Genomic DNA, 17,055 nt, shown 5'->3' on the forward strand with positions numbered 1-17,055 from the left:
ACACCTAATGCCATAAAATATTTTCAATGCATTTTTAGCAAGTGCTGACTCTTATAGATAAAAATCATTATATATTTAGTAACCATTAAGAGCACCTAGCAAAATATGATTGAGCCCATAGGAAATACTATTTTAGAATGCCTAAGAGAATATTAAGAAAAGCATCTGGGAATATGCTGTATGAGAATAACACAGTATTGAACAAGGCAGAACAAAAGTAATTTTTTTTCCTTTGACTTCTCTAATTTCTAATGTTGGACAATGCAACAACATTTGTCCTACAATTATCCTTGAAGTGCAAGTCACTCTCTTCTAGTTTGTGGTTGGTAGAGGAGTCTGACTTTGACATCTAGATTCTATGAAGTAGCTTCTGCTGAGGAGGCAGGAATAACTACTGAGAAAGAAAGATCTATACTTTTTCACTCAGTTCTATTATTTGGATTGAATTTTCCTTCTTTGAAAGCCAGAATGCAGGGTAGACTGGCTCAGCAAAGTCACAATTAAACTTATGAATCAGAACCATGGTGTCAAACTCAATACCATAGAAGGAGAGAGTACTCTCTACATAATTCAGGTAGATCCCAAGCCTCTGGAACTGACCACCCCTCAATGGAGTCTCAGAGTCATTGTGCCAGGCACTAAACTCCTTTCCATTCCAGTGAATACTCCAAGAAAAGTTATTCCCTGAGATACGGCTATTGCTCTCTGATCCCTTCCGATCTATACTTTATTAGTCACACCAATATAAACACCTGCTCCCTTAATCTCCAGCTCAAAATAATATTGGTTTAAGTACAGACTCTGCTTGGACATCACTTGTCACCAATGCTCAAATCTGCTAGGATGATCTGGGTATGGATGTTCCCAGGGAGTAGTATTTGTAACCTTGTGGTTGTCTTCTTGGAGCTGGAGATACCTATGAGCTGTATCAGGATCAAATGTGATGGGGTATGCATCTAAAGAAACAAAATAAAAGGAGAGCAGTTAAGAAGACATTGACAATCAAAGGAATACATATTCCAATCCAGCTGGACACAGATGCAAAGTAAAACACAATGAGCTCCCTATTCTCTAGTCAGGTCCATTCACAGATTATTGTTTTAACCAAACAGGATAGGGGAAAAGTAGGGGATGAAAATCATTTGTTTCCTAATCTCTAGGTTTTTGACAGTTAAACCATTAGTTAAAAATGAATAATGACTGGTTGTTCATGAAAAGCTTGGAAATGATTTCATTCTGGAAGTCATCTTTGGTTAAGGAAAGATGACTACAGAAAAAATCCCTATTAAAGCTTAAGACAGAACGAAGTGCCCCAAAATTCTAACAGATAAGAAACTTTGAGCAATGAGAATAATTAATTTTAAGAGTTTAAATAACTAGCTAAACTTTTCTCAAGAATTATCTATGGCCCAAGTCAACACATCTGAAATTCCCGTATTTAGCAAAATAAGTTTTATTTATGTTAAGTCAATTTAAGTCACCACTCGGAAAAAATAATCTTTTTTTATAAAAGGTATATTCTTATTGCTTGATAAAACTTTATAAGCTTTATCACTTCTACTGTAGGGAGGAAAGCAGAAGAAAGAGAGAAGGAGAAAAAGGTAGAGGAAAGGGGAAGAGATTTCATTTTTTAGAAGAGAAGCAATTCAAGAGTTCAAACCTCAGTTCTAAGCAATGAATAAATATGATTAGGGAGGACAGATTCTAGGGTAGATTTAAAAATAATGACCATTCTGATCAAAGATAGGAAAATAATGATTATATCTTAGTAGCCCTCATTATTATTATGAGATTACATACATATAAGTATATATGAAATAGATTCAAAGTAATTTCAGAGAGAAGAAATAAGAAGGGGGGGATTGGGTATCATTTGAACTGAGCTTTAAAGAAAACTAGGAATTCTAAAAAGCGAAATCAAGGAAATGAATACATTCCAAGCTTGAGGGACAACCAGTACAAAACCTGAAAAGATATGTTAGAGGCAGATTATGAAGGGCTTTAAATGATAAATAATGAGTTTATATTTGATCTTAGGGCTAATATAGGGAACCAATGAAATAAGGAACCACCATGTGGCCAATGTGTTCATGAGCCCATCTACATTCATTAGATCAGTCCTTGAAGTATCAACATATGAGTTCCACACTCAAAACCTTTGGTTAAGTTGTACCAAAACCTGGAGGTAAAATCGGTAGAGATACATAGAGATTGGAGAGTGTTTTAAAAATGTGATAAAATGAATATGTTAATTATCTTCACTTGCTCAACTATGTGATGATGAAGCTATGTTAGACTGACCCCAATTACTAAAGACACAGAATGGCAGTCCTGGAGAATGACCAGGAATAACCTCAGCAGGATTAGGGACAATGGAAACCATTTTATACCAGCTCTCTTACTCCCTGGGATGGGATAATTGGGTGACTTTGGTCTCAAAAGAATATTCTGCAGACTATCTCTGTTGGTCTAAATTATTTTTTAACTATTTAACTGTTATCACTTAGCCTCAATTACAGGATATCTGGTCTTAAGACTCAGTAAGTCATTGTATTGCTGAAACTTTGAGAGTGAGTTACTTCATACTCTCTTATACTACCAAACTTTAAAAGAATACATGTCCTTTGATTCAGCAATAAAACTACTAGGTTTGCATCCCAAAGAGATATTTTTTAAATGGGAAAGGTTCTGTTTGTACAGTTTGTGGTGTCAAAAAAAGTTGGAAATGAGGGAATATCCCTCAGTTGGGGAATGGCTTAACAAATTGGGGTATATGAAGGTGATGGAATATTATTGTGTTATAAGGAATGATGAACTACTTGATTTCTATAAGAACTAGAAAGACCTACATGGACTGATGCAGACTGAAATAAACAGAACTAGGAGAACATTATACATAGTAACTGAAACACTGTGGGATGATCAAATGTAACTGATTTTGCTACTAAAAGCAATGCGATGATCCAGGACAACTCTAAGGGACTTATGAAAAAGAATGCTATCCACATCTGGAGAAAGAATTGTGGGAGTAGAAATCAAGAAGAAAACATATAATTTATCACTTGTTTATAAGGGTATATAATTTGGGGTTTTGGTTTTAAAATGTATAATTTTCACAAAATTCAAGATTTAAAATTTTATTCGAGAAAAATTTCAGGAAAAGAAGTTTGCTAAATCCTTGAATCCAGAAAATGGCTTGTTTGGAGAAAGAGGCATGCAGAAACCTACACTGCATCAGAAGATTTAGAACAAACTTTGGGGTATAATTGACTGAACTGAAAGGGGTTGAACCCGTTTATTTTGAATGTAAACTTTTATGCCAAAGAGGACTGCCCCCTAATTGGCTTTTTGTCAATGAACCCAGCAAACATTGATTTTGCTCTCTCTTCTATTTTATCCCTCTTATCTCTAACTATTGTAGGTTCCTCTTAGAAGATGCAATATTGTATGCACCTGTAGTTAGAAGATTTTTAGAGGCATAAAATGATTATGTCAAATGATTTATTGAGGAGTCTAGTCTCCCAAAGGATCACAGGGGGGATTGGAAGATGGGATTAATTCTCTCATCACTTAATTTTAAAGTATAAACACTCTACTTAACGTATAAGTGGGGGAGGTCCACAACACACATACTGAAGAGGGTGACAATTCAGAAATGACTGACTGCCCCCTGGGCAGACTTAAGCAAAGTTATAGACTGTAATTGGTCCCCATAAAGTGGAGGAAGGCACAGGAAGTGACAAAAAGAAGGGTCTTTAAAAGTAGCTGCAACTTCCTGTGAGTCAGTTTTCAAGTTCTTTCAAGGTTTTAGAGGCCGGTGGAGGATCATCTTTTTCAGCATTGACTTGGGACATTTGGCAGGACTGCTATGGGATATTCTCCCTTTGGACTTTGGATTGGTGAGTGGAAAAAGCTGACCTTCCTTTCCTGACTTCTGGAGAGATTAACATCATATAGGCCTCCCTCTTGGAGGAGGCCACATGGGTGAAACCCTTGTTTAATTTACCTCTAGGCCCTCTGGCTGGGTCTTCTGGAGGCCTGCTGAAGTAGAGTCAGGGGCCAGAGCAAATATTTAGGGTGATAAGCCAGACTTCTAACTCTGCCCTCTTTTACATTTCTCTACCTTACTCTTTCCCTCCATTTTGTAAATAAAGCTGTTGAAAAGTCATTTTTGACCTGAGTTATAATTTTGGTGACCATATTCTCTCATATTTTAGTCAAACCATTAATTTTAACCCTTACAAAAAGATGACTCTATTGGAAAAAATGAATAATATGGAAATAGGATTTGAGTGATAATACATATATAACCCAGCAAAATTGCTTGTCAGCTCCAGGAGGGAGGGAAGAAGAGGGAAGGGAAATAACAAGAATCATGTAACCATGGAAAATTAAAAATTTAAATTAAAAAAAATTTTAATGTACCAAAGAGCCTTTGTCCTTGCTGCTTGTCTGGCTTGTGTCTGGCAATTCATCACCCCCATTCCTGGAACACTTTATCCATACCATGCCCATATCCCTCTCTTGATGTGCCCTTTCCAGCTCCTTTTCCCATCTCTGTTAGAAAAATATTTATTTAGCGGCTTGAACTCTTAAAATTTGAGTTCTTTGGTAAAAGACTGGGAACTCCACATGTGCATGTAGCTTCTTGCTTAATAAAGACTGTTCTTCATTTTTTAGACATCCTATCAGTTTTCTTCCTGTTCTAGAAAAGTGGGACTGAGGTCTTGTAAGGATATGTGCTTGTCACAATACCCTAGGATGCTTGCTTCACCTCAGGGAAAAAAGACCTAAATTTCACAGAGTTTGTGTCTCAGTTTACACTTGTTATTCTTCTAGTCTAGTCTGATTTACGACTGTAAACTGATTTATAACTGTAGATTTAAATAATTTGAGAAGCATGCTATTCAGCACAACTTACATTTGAGGAAATCATCCCTGTTCCTAGGTTCAGGTATTGAAGTCCAGTAATTGTGTAGCATGACTGCAGACACTTGTGTATTGATCTTATATTCCTCTGGAAAAATAAAAGTGGAGTCATTATACAGGGATATTAGTTGGCTAGTCAGAGGAGCTAAGAAACCTAACTTCTCCAGGGAATTTCCTCTATTGCTAATGATGTACTTTAATAGGATGGGGCAAGTATCCTAGTATACTTAGTGGGTAAACTTTTGGGGGACTTATTTTTCTCCAGAGCAAAATATTTTGCTAAAGATCCTAAAGTTTTTTGGATATGGACAAAGTGGAGATTTAGTTTGTTTGAGGCATATTTCATTGGGCAGGGCATAGGAAGATTTAAGTTAGCTTTAGCAAGTAGAAGACAAATCACTTAATCTCTTGAGAACCCCAAGCCATTCTCAAAAACTATAATTTTGAGATGAATTGCAGGTCTGTCTTAGTGAAATTAGTTTCCACATTAGGAGTTCCCCACATTGTTGAAATAGGAGGTTTGAACCCCTTCCCCATCACAAAAAAGAGGAGTATCAAAGAATAAGAAATTTGAGTGATTAACTTTCCCTACCCCTTTCTCCCAGAGGTTTCATCTGTAATAAAGGAATATTGATATGTAAGTAGTCCTATTTTTAATACATCTATGATCCTTGAAATTTCTTGGAAATATTGAAACAAGATACATGAATTCTATCCTTAGATTTGAGTCTTTCCCCTGTCATAGTAAGATCAGGTTGGTATAAGCATATTGATATCCCTGATGAATGTTTATATAGAGGTGTGTGTATATGCAATTATTTTTCTTACTGCAGCATATATATCATAATCACTCTCTGTAAGCAAAGTTTTGCTGGGATTAGTTAAAGGTCTTAATTCAGAATCACAGCAATAAATGGTGCTGGTGATTAGGAATAAGATAATCAAACTTCACATTTCCCAGAAGGAAAATCAGGCATAATCACCTGTAATAACAATATTCATTAATGATATAGCATTTTCCTTAATGTTAACTAAAGGGATGAGAAATTTAAAATATTCTTTGCTTTGCTTGATATACCAACAATGGTAAAATCCCTGCTGGTGGTGGGTTGAGGAGGTAGATGATGAAGTGACTGGGACAATTATATGGTTTGAACATCTTCTTCCTCTACTTACATTTTTATGCAGAAGACATCTGGTTAAATGGATAATCAAAAGACTTTATTTTTAAAGAAAAGAGTTTTTACAGAAGGACAATATATAGCCAAGGGGAATTTGTAGAAAGAAGAAGAGGGCTTTGTTGATGATCAGCCTAATAAGGATAGAGATTATGTGCTGGTCACATAAATATATCTAATACCTATAGCTTAGAGACTCCAGTAGAAAGTCAGAAGGTGATTATGCAGTCTAATTGGCTTAATGGAAAAAGTAGAGACATTTTAAAAAATTAATAAATTGCTATTGTAAGAGTGGTAGTATCTAATGTTAAGTTAGTAACTGGGGAAAACCAAAAGTGTTTACTAAACATTACAGTTTTTCATCTAAAAAATAAGGTCAGATGTATGATTTATAAAGTCACTTTCAGTTCTAAAATTATTTAAATTTTTGAACAAACACTAGATTTTGTTGTTACTTTAGTCCAATAAATTAATACAAAGTAGTTAATTGAGGGTAGGCAAATCACTTAATATCTCAGTGTCCTAATAACTCTCTTAAGACTATAAAATTTTAGACAAGTTGCTGAGCTGCATTAGTAAAGTTTCTTAGTATCTCTACATTGGGAGTTCCCCTCACAAATTGAATTTGTGATCCAGACAGAAAATAAAACCAGGAAGACTGAGAAGTGCTATGGAAAAAAGCCATATCTTAATTAGTGCCTTTCCCTTTATTTCTCACCCTTTTACTTTCTTCTCTCTCTTTTCCCCTTCTACGTGCTACACATCCCACCTTCCAACCCCTCTACCCTTCTCACACAAACACACTGGAGTTGGGTCCCTGTCTTTTAAATTGCTCCACATATCAGGAGGGATTTTACCTTCCTTGACAAACTCCTCTAACTTTCCCTTGTAGTTCTGCAGAAATTGAAGTAAATGTTCTGTGCAGTCCATGATCACCTTTTGTATGCCAGTGAGTTTTTCCTTTAATCCAATGTAAACATTGGGGAAAGGATTATGCTCAATAGTTTTCTTAAATTTACAGTATTCCTAGGGATGGGAACAAAAGAAAGACCAAACAAAATATGTATTACCTCAATTGCCTCCTTTTTTTAACTCAACTTTTGTCAGTATCAATTCTAACAGAATAGCAGTAAGGCCTAGGGTGGTGATGGCAAACCTATGACACACGTGTACACACATAGCCATTTTCTATGACATGTAGCCGCATGCAGCAGCATACAGAGAAGTATGGGGCCACATGTCAAAGATGAAACATTTGCTGTAGTGTAGTGTAGACACTCTCTGCACTATAGATGACAATTCTACCTATATTAATTTACCTGTTTTGTTTTATTAAATACAGTTATATATTACAATTATGCATTTTTGTTATTTAAACTATAAATATTGTGAAATTATGGATTTTTTCTCAAAGTGACACACCACCCAAGTTATGCTCAGTTTTTTGGCAAATTTTGACACACCAAGCTCAAAAGGTTGCCCATCACTGGGGAATTAGGGTAAAGTGATTTGCCCAGAGTCACACAGCAAAAGCATCTGGTGCTCTATCCATAGTGCTACCCTAGCTGCTCTGCTCAACTGCCACTTAAATTTAACTTCTAGAATAGTGATGGTGAACCTTTTGGAACTTTTAGGGACCCTGTGCCATACCCCACTCCACCCCTAGACTGCGTGCCCATGCCTGTCTCCCATTAGGTGCCATGCCTAAAAGCTCAAAGATATTAAATTATTCTCTTGATTATATACATATTTGTGAGCCTTCTCCAAAAAGTACTACTTCTCTACTGCTAGTAAGTGTGGAAGAAGAGATAAAATTACCCTTTCCAGATAGCCCCCAGAGACTGACTTCAGCAAGTATCATAAAATTGTCAGTGTCTAGTGAGTCTTTTTGCTGCCCTAGTCTTACCAACACTGTTATTGTTATTCTATGAACTTCCCTAACATGTTTTAAACACAGACTCTCCTCTCCTTAGAAATAGCCTTGCTTTAAGACATAACTCTATCTTGTTCTATATCAGCCATTTTCCAGTAAATGTCCCCTAGTCAACTGTGAGACCAGCTGCAGTAGCTAGTGTCCTTTTATTGATTCAAAAAGATTTAGCTGCTAAAAGATTCCAGAGACCTGGGAAGGTTGTCCTTGTCTGGTCTGTGGGGCAGTTTTCTTTGATTTAGTGAAACTAGCTTTGCTAAGAGGATAACTCTCTTCTCTATCTTCTATAACTAATCACACATATTTTTCTTCAACAAGTATGTTATTCTTTTTGGCATAAAAAAGAATGGCCATCTTTTTATGAATAGCCATCTTTTTTTGTTTCACATTATGACATATTGAATAATATTTAGAAAATGAATGCTACCCAAAAAATTTATATTAAGTAATAAATAATAATAAATAAAATTTTATATTTATATAAAACACATATTTAAATTATATTAAATTTGTTATATTAAAAATGCCTTTTATTTTTTAATTTCTGCTGATTGGCCAGAATAAAGGTTTCTTGCTTCATTTTTAATTGACTATTTATTACTGTTATCTGACCCTTATCTGGAGAGCCCAGATTAGTGAGTACTAACCCTCTTGTATCCTCTTGAAATTTTACTATAAATTTAGAACAAAAAAATAATATCACAATCAATTTGTGGAGGTTTATTGGAGTAAATATGTATAAATGAATTCTCAAAGGAAAGGGATTTGTGTGGCATTACTGAAACTGGCAAAATAAAATGTAATAGGGGGCAGCTGGGTAGCTCAGTGGAGTGAGAGTCAGGCCTAGAGACAGGAGGTCCTAGGTTCAAACCCAGCCTCAGCCACTTCCCAGCTGTGTGACCCTGGGCAAGTCACTTGACCCCCATTGCCCACCCTTACCACTCTTCCACCTATGAGACAATACACCGAAGTACAAGGGTTTAAAATAAAATAAAATAAAATAAAATAAAAAGTTATAAAAGGGTCAGTCTCCAGGATTCACTCTAGGATTTGTTATTGACCATCTTGGGAAAGAGAGAGCATCAGGCATATAATGGACACGCTCATGGACAATCTCCATTTTTTTAACTTGAGTATTAGAGTTACTTTACTTATTTTTAAAAATATTTTTATTTACTTTGTCAAACACTTCAAAATTACATTTTTTCACTTTTAGTGTTTATTTTTTAACATTTTGAGTTTCAAACGCTCTCTCCTTCCTGCCTCTCTCCCACCTTTTTAGAAGACAAAAATACAATACTGACTATCCATATGAAGATATTTCCATTAGCCATGTTGCAAGAGAAAACATTTAAAAAAAAAAAGAAAGAAAATTAGGAAAGTGAAAAGAGTATGCTTCAAATTGTACTCAGAATTCATTATTTCTCCATCTGGAGGTGGACAGCATTTTTTGTCATGGGTCCTTTAGATTTGTCTTGGATCACTGTCTTGATCAGAGTAGCTAAGTATTTCACAGTTGTTCATCATTATAATATTGCTGTTATTATAAACAGTGGTATCCAAGTTCTGCTCAATTCACTCTGCATCAGTTCACATAAGCCTTCCTATCTTTTTATGCCAAAATCAGTTCATATAAATCTTTTTTGATACTATCCTGCCCATCATTTCTTTTCCATCACAATCATACACCCTTTCTTTAGCCATTCCCCATTTAATCGGCATTCATTCAATTTCCAATTCTTTGCCACAAAAAAAGATACTATAAATATTTTTGTCCTTTTCTTTGGTCTTTTGAGGAAATAGACCTAGTCAAAGATATACACAACTTAATAGAAATCTGGGCATAGTTCCAAATGTTCTCTAGAACAGTTGGACCAGTACACAACTTTATCAACAATGCAAATAATGTCCCTATATAAGATGGGAACTTTATGAAGCATTCCATTGAAAAGAAACCTGAAACCAATAACCCCAGATATATTAAGTAATTCACCCAAGCTTACAATGATAGAGTTAGTATCTGAGAAAGGAAGGAAATAAACATCTATTAAGCACTTACTATGTCCTAGATTTGGATTAGGTGCTTTACAAATATTTGATTCTCACAAGAACTCTGAGGTAGGTGATATAGTTGCCTCTATTTTAAAAGCAACCTTTCTGAGGAACCTTAGGCAATCAGAGATTAAATGACCAGCCAAGAAGTCACACAACTAGTAAAAATCTGAGACTAGATTTGAGCTCAACACTGTATCTATTGTACATCTAGATGCCTCATTTGAGCCTAATTCATTCTTCCTACTTCACAACTACCTAAAGCTCCAATTTCAAGTAGACCAAATGGATCAATCTTCTATTCTTAGTAAGCATCCTTTCCTTGCTATGTCTAATTAATCCTTCTCTTACTAATTGTTAGATGATCTACAAGAACCTCATTTCTTTCCATTTCTGAACCTGAAGCACAAAACCAGCCTGAATCAAACCCAGCCTATGACAAAGGCTAATTTATTCAAAAGATGCACTCATAAAAAAATCTAAGCAGCTTCCGGTTAAGATGGCGGCAGAGTAAGGAGCAGCTGCTCAATCTCTCCTGACCGAAGCATACAGGACTCCACAAGGGGAAATAAAAACGAGTCCAGACGAACGAAGGAACCCTACAACAGGGCGCAGCATTGAAGGTACGCAGAATAATAAATGTAACCTTCTCAGATCATAATGCAATAAAAATAATAACTAGTAAGGGCACCTAGACAGGAAAATCAAAAACTAATTGGAAATTAAATAATATGATTCTCCAAAACCAGCTAGCCTACTTCACATCCACTACAATAATTATCGCGATCCCTACAGGAGTAAAAGTATTTAGCTGATTAGCAACCCTGCATGGAGGGAATATTAAATGATCCCCAGCCATACTATGAGCCCTAGGCTTTATCTTCCTATTTACTATTGGAGGCTTAACAGGCATCGTCCTAGCTAACTCATCATTAGATATTGTTCTCCACGATACATATTATGTAGTAGCCCACTTCCACTATGTGTTATCTATAGGAGCCGTATTTGCCATATAGGAGGTTTTGTACACTGATTCCCCCTATTTACAGGCTACATATTCAGCGACTTATGGACAAAAATTCACTTCTTTATTATATTTGTAGGAGTAAACCTAACATTTTCCCCCCAGCATTTCCTAGGACTCTCAGGTATACCACGCCGATACTCCAACTACCCAGATGCTTATACCACATGAAATGTTCTCTCATCTATTGGTTCCTTCATCTCACTAACAGCCATAATCCTAATGGTGTTCATCATCTGAGAAGCCTTCACTTCTAAACGTGAAATTACAAGTGTAGAAATAACCACAACCAATATTGAATGACTATATGGCTGTCCACCCCCTTATCATACATTCGAGCAACCAGTGTTCATTAAAACTTAAACAAGAAAGGGAGGAATTGAACCCCCTCAGATTGATTTCAAGTCAACCCCATAACCTCTATGACTTTCTCTTAAGATACTAGTAAAATCATTACATAACTTTGCCATAGTTAAATTATAAGTTTAACCCTTATGTATCTTAAATGCCCTACCCTATACAACTAGGCTTTCAAGACGCTACCTCTCCCATTATAGAAGAACTAATATACTTCCATGATCACACACTTATAATCGTCTTTTTAATCAGCTCCTTAGTGCTCTACATCATTATTTTAATATTAACTACAAAATTAACTCATACAAGCACTATAGACGCTCAAGAAGTTGAAACAATTTGAACTATCATACCAGCAGTGATTTTAGTCCTAATTGCCCTACCCTCACTACGAATTCTCTACATAATAGACGAAATTTATAACCCCTATCTAACAGTCAAAGCTATAGGCCATCAATGATACTGAAGCTATGAGTATACCGATTACGAAGACCTAACATTTGATTCCTACATAATACCTACTCAAGACCTATCCCCTGGCCAACTACAACTTCTAGAAGTAGATAATCGAGTAGTTCTACCTATGGAGCTACCCATTCATATATTAATCTCCTCAGAAGATGTCTTACATGTATGAGCTGTCCTAGAAATCAGGCCTAGATGATGATGGGAACTGAGCCAAATAAATAACCAATCTTAGATGTTGGCCTTAGGAATTTAAATCGAGGGGACCCACGTCCTCTAAAGTTTTAGAAAAGACTGGGACTCCAGGACTCAAACCCCAATTTCCAAGCCCTAAAGTATTGGCATAGAACTCCTGCAATTCATGCAGATTTTAGTCAGTCAAGTCTCTGACCATGTGCTTTCTTTAGCACTAATTAAAGGCTTGATGTTCCCTTCTGGAATCAGAGAGGCATTTAAATCACAGTCCTATAGGCTCAGGTATTTGCATTAAGCTTATAAAAAAAGATAAATAATGATTATATATGTACTTCCAGTACAAGATGAGAAAAAGGAAAAATCAATTGCTCTCATAAAAAAAAAGTTTTAAAAATCAAATATATATATATAGCTTAGAACTAGAAGGGTTATGTTACCCAAAAATGAGGTTTTCATTTTGTGTGTGTAAATGGATCTTACAAATAGCAGATTCACAATGCCCATTCAAATAGAGTACCATTATTTCCAATAGCACATTTTAAAACAATAAAAAATGATGTTTAAAAATCATATACTTGTTATAACTTTTAAACTTGGCTAACAGTTTCTCAACAAACTCTGTTATTGCTTCCATAGCAAAATCCGATATTTTAAAAAATCTTCTGGTATAATCATCCTCAGATAAAAATATACAGGAGCTCCTTGGCTTCCTGTTTTAAAAAATCCTGGGTAGGAAATGCTTCTACCCATTTAAGGCAATAATTTCTCTTATAATAAAATATATAAAAGCTTTATCCTTTAAGACAACAATTCTTAAGGATTTAAAGTAAGACCTCTTGTAAAATTACAAGGTAATATTCAAAGCATGGAAACTTCCAAGTTTCTTTACAATTACCAAGACAGAATAAATTTTAAAAGACATGTGCTCTATAAATCTAGTAGTATCAGATCAACAAGCTGGTCAAAACCTCTTACCAGTTCTAATAGATTTTTCTTATTATTTGGGAGTTACAATAAAATCATAAACAGAATTAATCTAGCAGCCACAAACTACATTAATTTAAAATGATTCAGTGTAACAGGAAAATCAACAAAATAAGCAAGATTAATTTACAAAAGTAATTAGCAAAATATATAGTAAGATACAAAGTCTCTTTAAAACAGAAATAAAACTCATTCAGTTCCGAGGTTTGAAAGTTCACCCCTTGTTCAATTTAAAGTTCTTTTGATTGAGTTCTGCTGAGTTTAAGGAGTTTTTTTATAATCAGTCTTTGCTCTCAGTTCAAAGTTCTGAACAGGTATGGGGGTGAATATTTCTTCCCCTGAGTTTAGTTTTTAATCACAAGCAAGTCTGAATAGGCCATGCGGCCCCATTAAAGGTAAACGCTAGTTCCACATGGTGGCTGGCCTGACCTCCCAAGGTGGTTTGGGCTGGACTGGCTGGCTGAGTCCCGCCTGAGGCAAAAATGTGCTGTTGCTTTTAGCAAAAGCATGGCAAGGAAAGCCACTTTCCTTTTTTTTTTTTTTTTTTAATTTTTTTTTATTTTAAACCCTTAACTTCTGTGTATTGACTTATAGGTGGAAGATTGGTAAGGGTAGGCAATGGGGGTCAAGTGACTTGCCCAGGGTCACACAGCTGGGAAGTGTCTGAGGCCGGATTTGAACCTAGGAGCTCCTGTCTCTAGGCCTGGCTCTCAATCCACTGAGCTACCCAGCTGCCCAACCACTTTCCTTTTTTAAAAAAGTGCTCAAAAGAGCTGAGCAAGGCGGCCAAAAAGCAGGAATGGCTATCATTTCTGAAAGGCTATCTGGAAAATTGAGAATTCTTAATCCAAACTTCGTAAGGTTGCCAAAATTATTAAGATAAAAAATAATAAGGGCTGATATAATAATATAAAATAGTATTTTAATTAAAGCCATGCTCATAAAGTCATTAGACCACGCGCTTATAAGAATTTAAAACTGCCCCCCAGCCATTATTGTTACCTCCCGTCTCTTCCTGAAATCTGCTAGCCAAGAGGTGGTAGCTAAAAGAGGAAGTTCCTCCTCACCCCGGAGATTTAAACTGTTCTCTGCGTGGAGACGTAGGCGTCCCCACGCCCAAAGAACAGGAAACGGAAACCCGTTGGAGCACGGGAAATGTAGTTTGATAGTTCCCACGTGTCCATAGAAAATATATATACTTTTAGATGGCATCTCCCAAATTTCACTTTTACAGAAGCAAATTCCCCTGCCCCAAAAGGATCTACTATTTTGGCAACTATTTCTGCAGGTGCTACAGGTATAGTAACCAACAATTCAAAAAAGAAAATAAATATTACTAAGTCTTTGGCATTGTTAAGTGGTTTACCACAAAAAATGGATATTATTTTATTAGTGAAAATGAATTGTGCATAATAAAATGCTATATAAATAGTAAGCATTTAATAAATGGCTTTTCATTCATTCTAGTTAAGAAGTCAATTGCACATTCCTACTAAAATACCAAAAAAAGACTGATATATTAAGGGCAAAGTAAATTCAGGCTCTAAAAACAGTTTCAAAGAGTTTATCTTACCCCTTTAGCTTAGGGACATGCTAAAACATAAAAAAGTCAATTTCCATAACAGATGAGAAAGAAAGGGTAAGAAAAAAAATGACTTTCATTTTCTTCTGACTCCTATATTTCTCTTTTTTCTGGAGAAAGAGATTTGTATAATTTTTTTGAGTTATCTTAGTGGACTTTCTATTTTAAGGCATCTATGTAATCCTGGAGAAATGGATGCATTAGTATTAATATAATCAGGCAATTAATTATTTATTTTTAGGAAGAGAAAAGAGGAAAACAAAAGAGGATGAATTTTTAAAAATTGTCCTACTGAAAAAAAGGACTTCTGGTTAAGATGGCGGCAGAGTAAGGAGCAGCTGCTCAATCTCTCCTAACCAAAGCATACAGGACTCCTCAAGGGGACATAAAAACGAATCCAGATGAACAAAGGAACCCCACAACGGGGCGCAGCATTGAAGGTACACAGAACTGGGGCATTTCCACACTGTGAAGGGGTGAAACAGCTCTAGTTAAAACGCGAGAGGAAGAAGCCCCTCCCCAACCCCCCACACCTCGCACAAGGCCAAGGCTAACTTACAAGAGTGAAAGCGGGATTGGGGCAACCAGTGAGTCACTGGCAGCTCCAGGGCTTGTACCTGAGAGCTGCAGGACGTAGGACCCCAAGTGGCTAAAGAACGTGCACGGACTTTCCCAAGTGTCTGCTCGGGTGAAGACATTGCCCTGGGCGCGGACAAAGATCTTGAGCACAGGCTTGGACCTCGAGTGGGGACCAGGAGCAGACAGGAAAGAGGCTGTGGAAGCAGCGCCCTGAGACTGCTGAAGGAGCCTCGGGCAGAGGGGCAGACCAGGGACAACCAGGAGGCTCGACCCCAAGAACAAGGAGATCTGAGCCCTCTGAAGCCCAGACAGCACAGACAGACCCTGAGTGCGAAGACAAAGCTGAGAAGGGGCGGGGCTAACAATGGCAAGTCGAGAACCCCAGAAGAAAAAGATTATCAAGAAAAACTCTGGAACACTTGACAACTTTTACACAGAGAAAATCCAGACAACAGAGGAGGACAAACAAGTATCCAAACCTTCCCAAAACAATGAAAACTGGTCACAAGCTATGGAAGAGTTCAAAACTGAGATTTTGAAGAAGATGGAAGAGATCTGGCAAGAAAATAACAGTTTAAAAGGCAGAATTTTGCAATTGGAAAGTGTGGCTTAGAAATCAAATGAACTGATAAGCAAATTGAACACCAGAAATGACCAGATTGAAAAGGAAAACCAGTCCCTAAAGTCTAGAATTGAACAATTAGAAGCCAATGATCTCTCAAGACAACAAGAACAAATAAAACAAAGTCAAAAGACTGATAAAATAGAAGGAAACAAATGAAATATCTCAATGAGAAAGTGACAGACCAAGAAAACCGTGCTAGAAGAGACAATTTGAGAATCATTGGTCTTCCAGAAAAGGCAGAAATTAATAGAAACTTGGACACCATTCTTAAATAAATTATTCAGCAAAATTGCCCTAAAGTCCTACAACAAGAGGGCAATATAGACATTGAAAGGATCCATAGATCACCCTCTACACTGGACCCAGAAAAGTCAACACCAAGGAATATAATAGCCAAATTCAAGAGCTTTCGAGTAAAAGAAAAAATCTAATAAGAAGCCAGAAAGAGACAATTCAAATATCAAGGAGCACCAATCAGGATCAGACAGGATCTGGCAGCCTCCACGCTAAAAGACCGCAAGGCTTGGAATACGATATTCAGAAAGGCAAGAGAGCTGGGCCTTCAGCCACAGATCAACTACCCATCAAAACTAACTACATACTTCCAGAGAAAAGTATGGGCATTCAACAAAAATGAAGATTTCCAAGTCTTTGCGCAAAAGAGACCAGGATTAAATGGAAAGTTTGATATCCAACCACAAAAATCAAGAGAAACATGAAAAGGTAAATAAGAAACAGAGGGAAAAGAAAAATTTTTCATAATTTTTTAAATTTGACTCTTTAAGGGCTTAAATAAGATCTAATTATCTGTATTACTATGTGGAGAAATGCTATGTATAACTCTCTGTAGTGAACTCTATTCACTATTATAATATTCACTATTATAGCAACCAGAAGAATAATTCATAGGGAGAGGACAGGATACTAAATGGTTTAAGATGAAATGAGGGGTGGGAAAGAGGGGGGGAATAGTAGGGGACACCAAGAGAAATCTGAGTAAATAATAAAAATAGGATATTCTATTACACACAAAGAGGGCATGGGAAGGGGAGGGGATAAATACTATTATAAGAAGGAGAGGAAGAGAGCATTAAGAGGTAATAAACAAACCTTACTCTCAGTGTAATTAACCTGGAGAGGGAAGAGTAGCTTTAT

The 17,055-nt window shown here is 36.3% G+C and overlaps 1 protein-coding gene across 1 annotated transcript in view; it reads right to left on the bottom strand.

Moving 5' to 3' along the window:
• Nucleotides 1-409: 409 nt before the first annotated feature.
• TRIM16 (tripartite motif containing 16) overlaps nt 410-17,055 on the bottom strand; it is a 25,352-nt gene continuing 8,706 nt past the window's right edge. Inside the window, 4 exon segments of the mRNA XM_044675185.1 lie at nt 410-726; nt 729-956; nt 4,922-5,017; nt 6,965-7,133. Of these exon segments, the coding sequence (XP_044531120.1) occupies nt 410-726; nt 729-956; nt 4,922-5,017; nt 6,965-7,133 (810 nt within the window).

This window comes from Gracilinanus agilis, chromosome 4 (genome assembly GCF_016433145.1).
Source record: "Gracilinanus agilis isolate LMUSP501 chromosome 4, AgileGrace, whole genome shotgun sequence".
NCBI lineage: Eukaryota > Metazoa > Chordata > Mammalia > Didelphimorphia > Didelphidae > Gracilinanus > Gracilinanus agilis.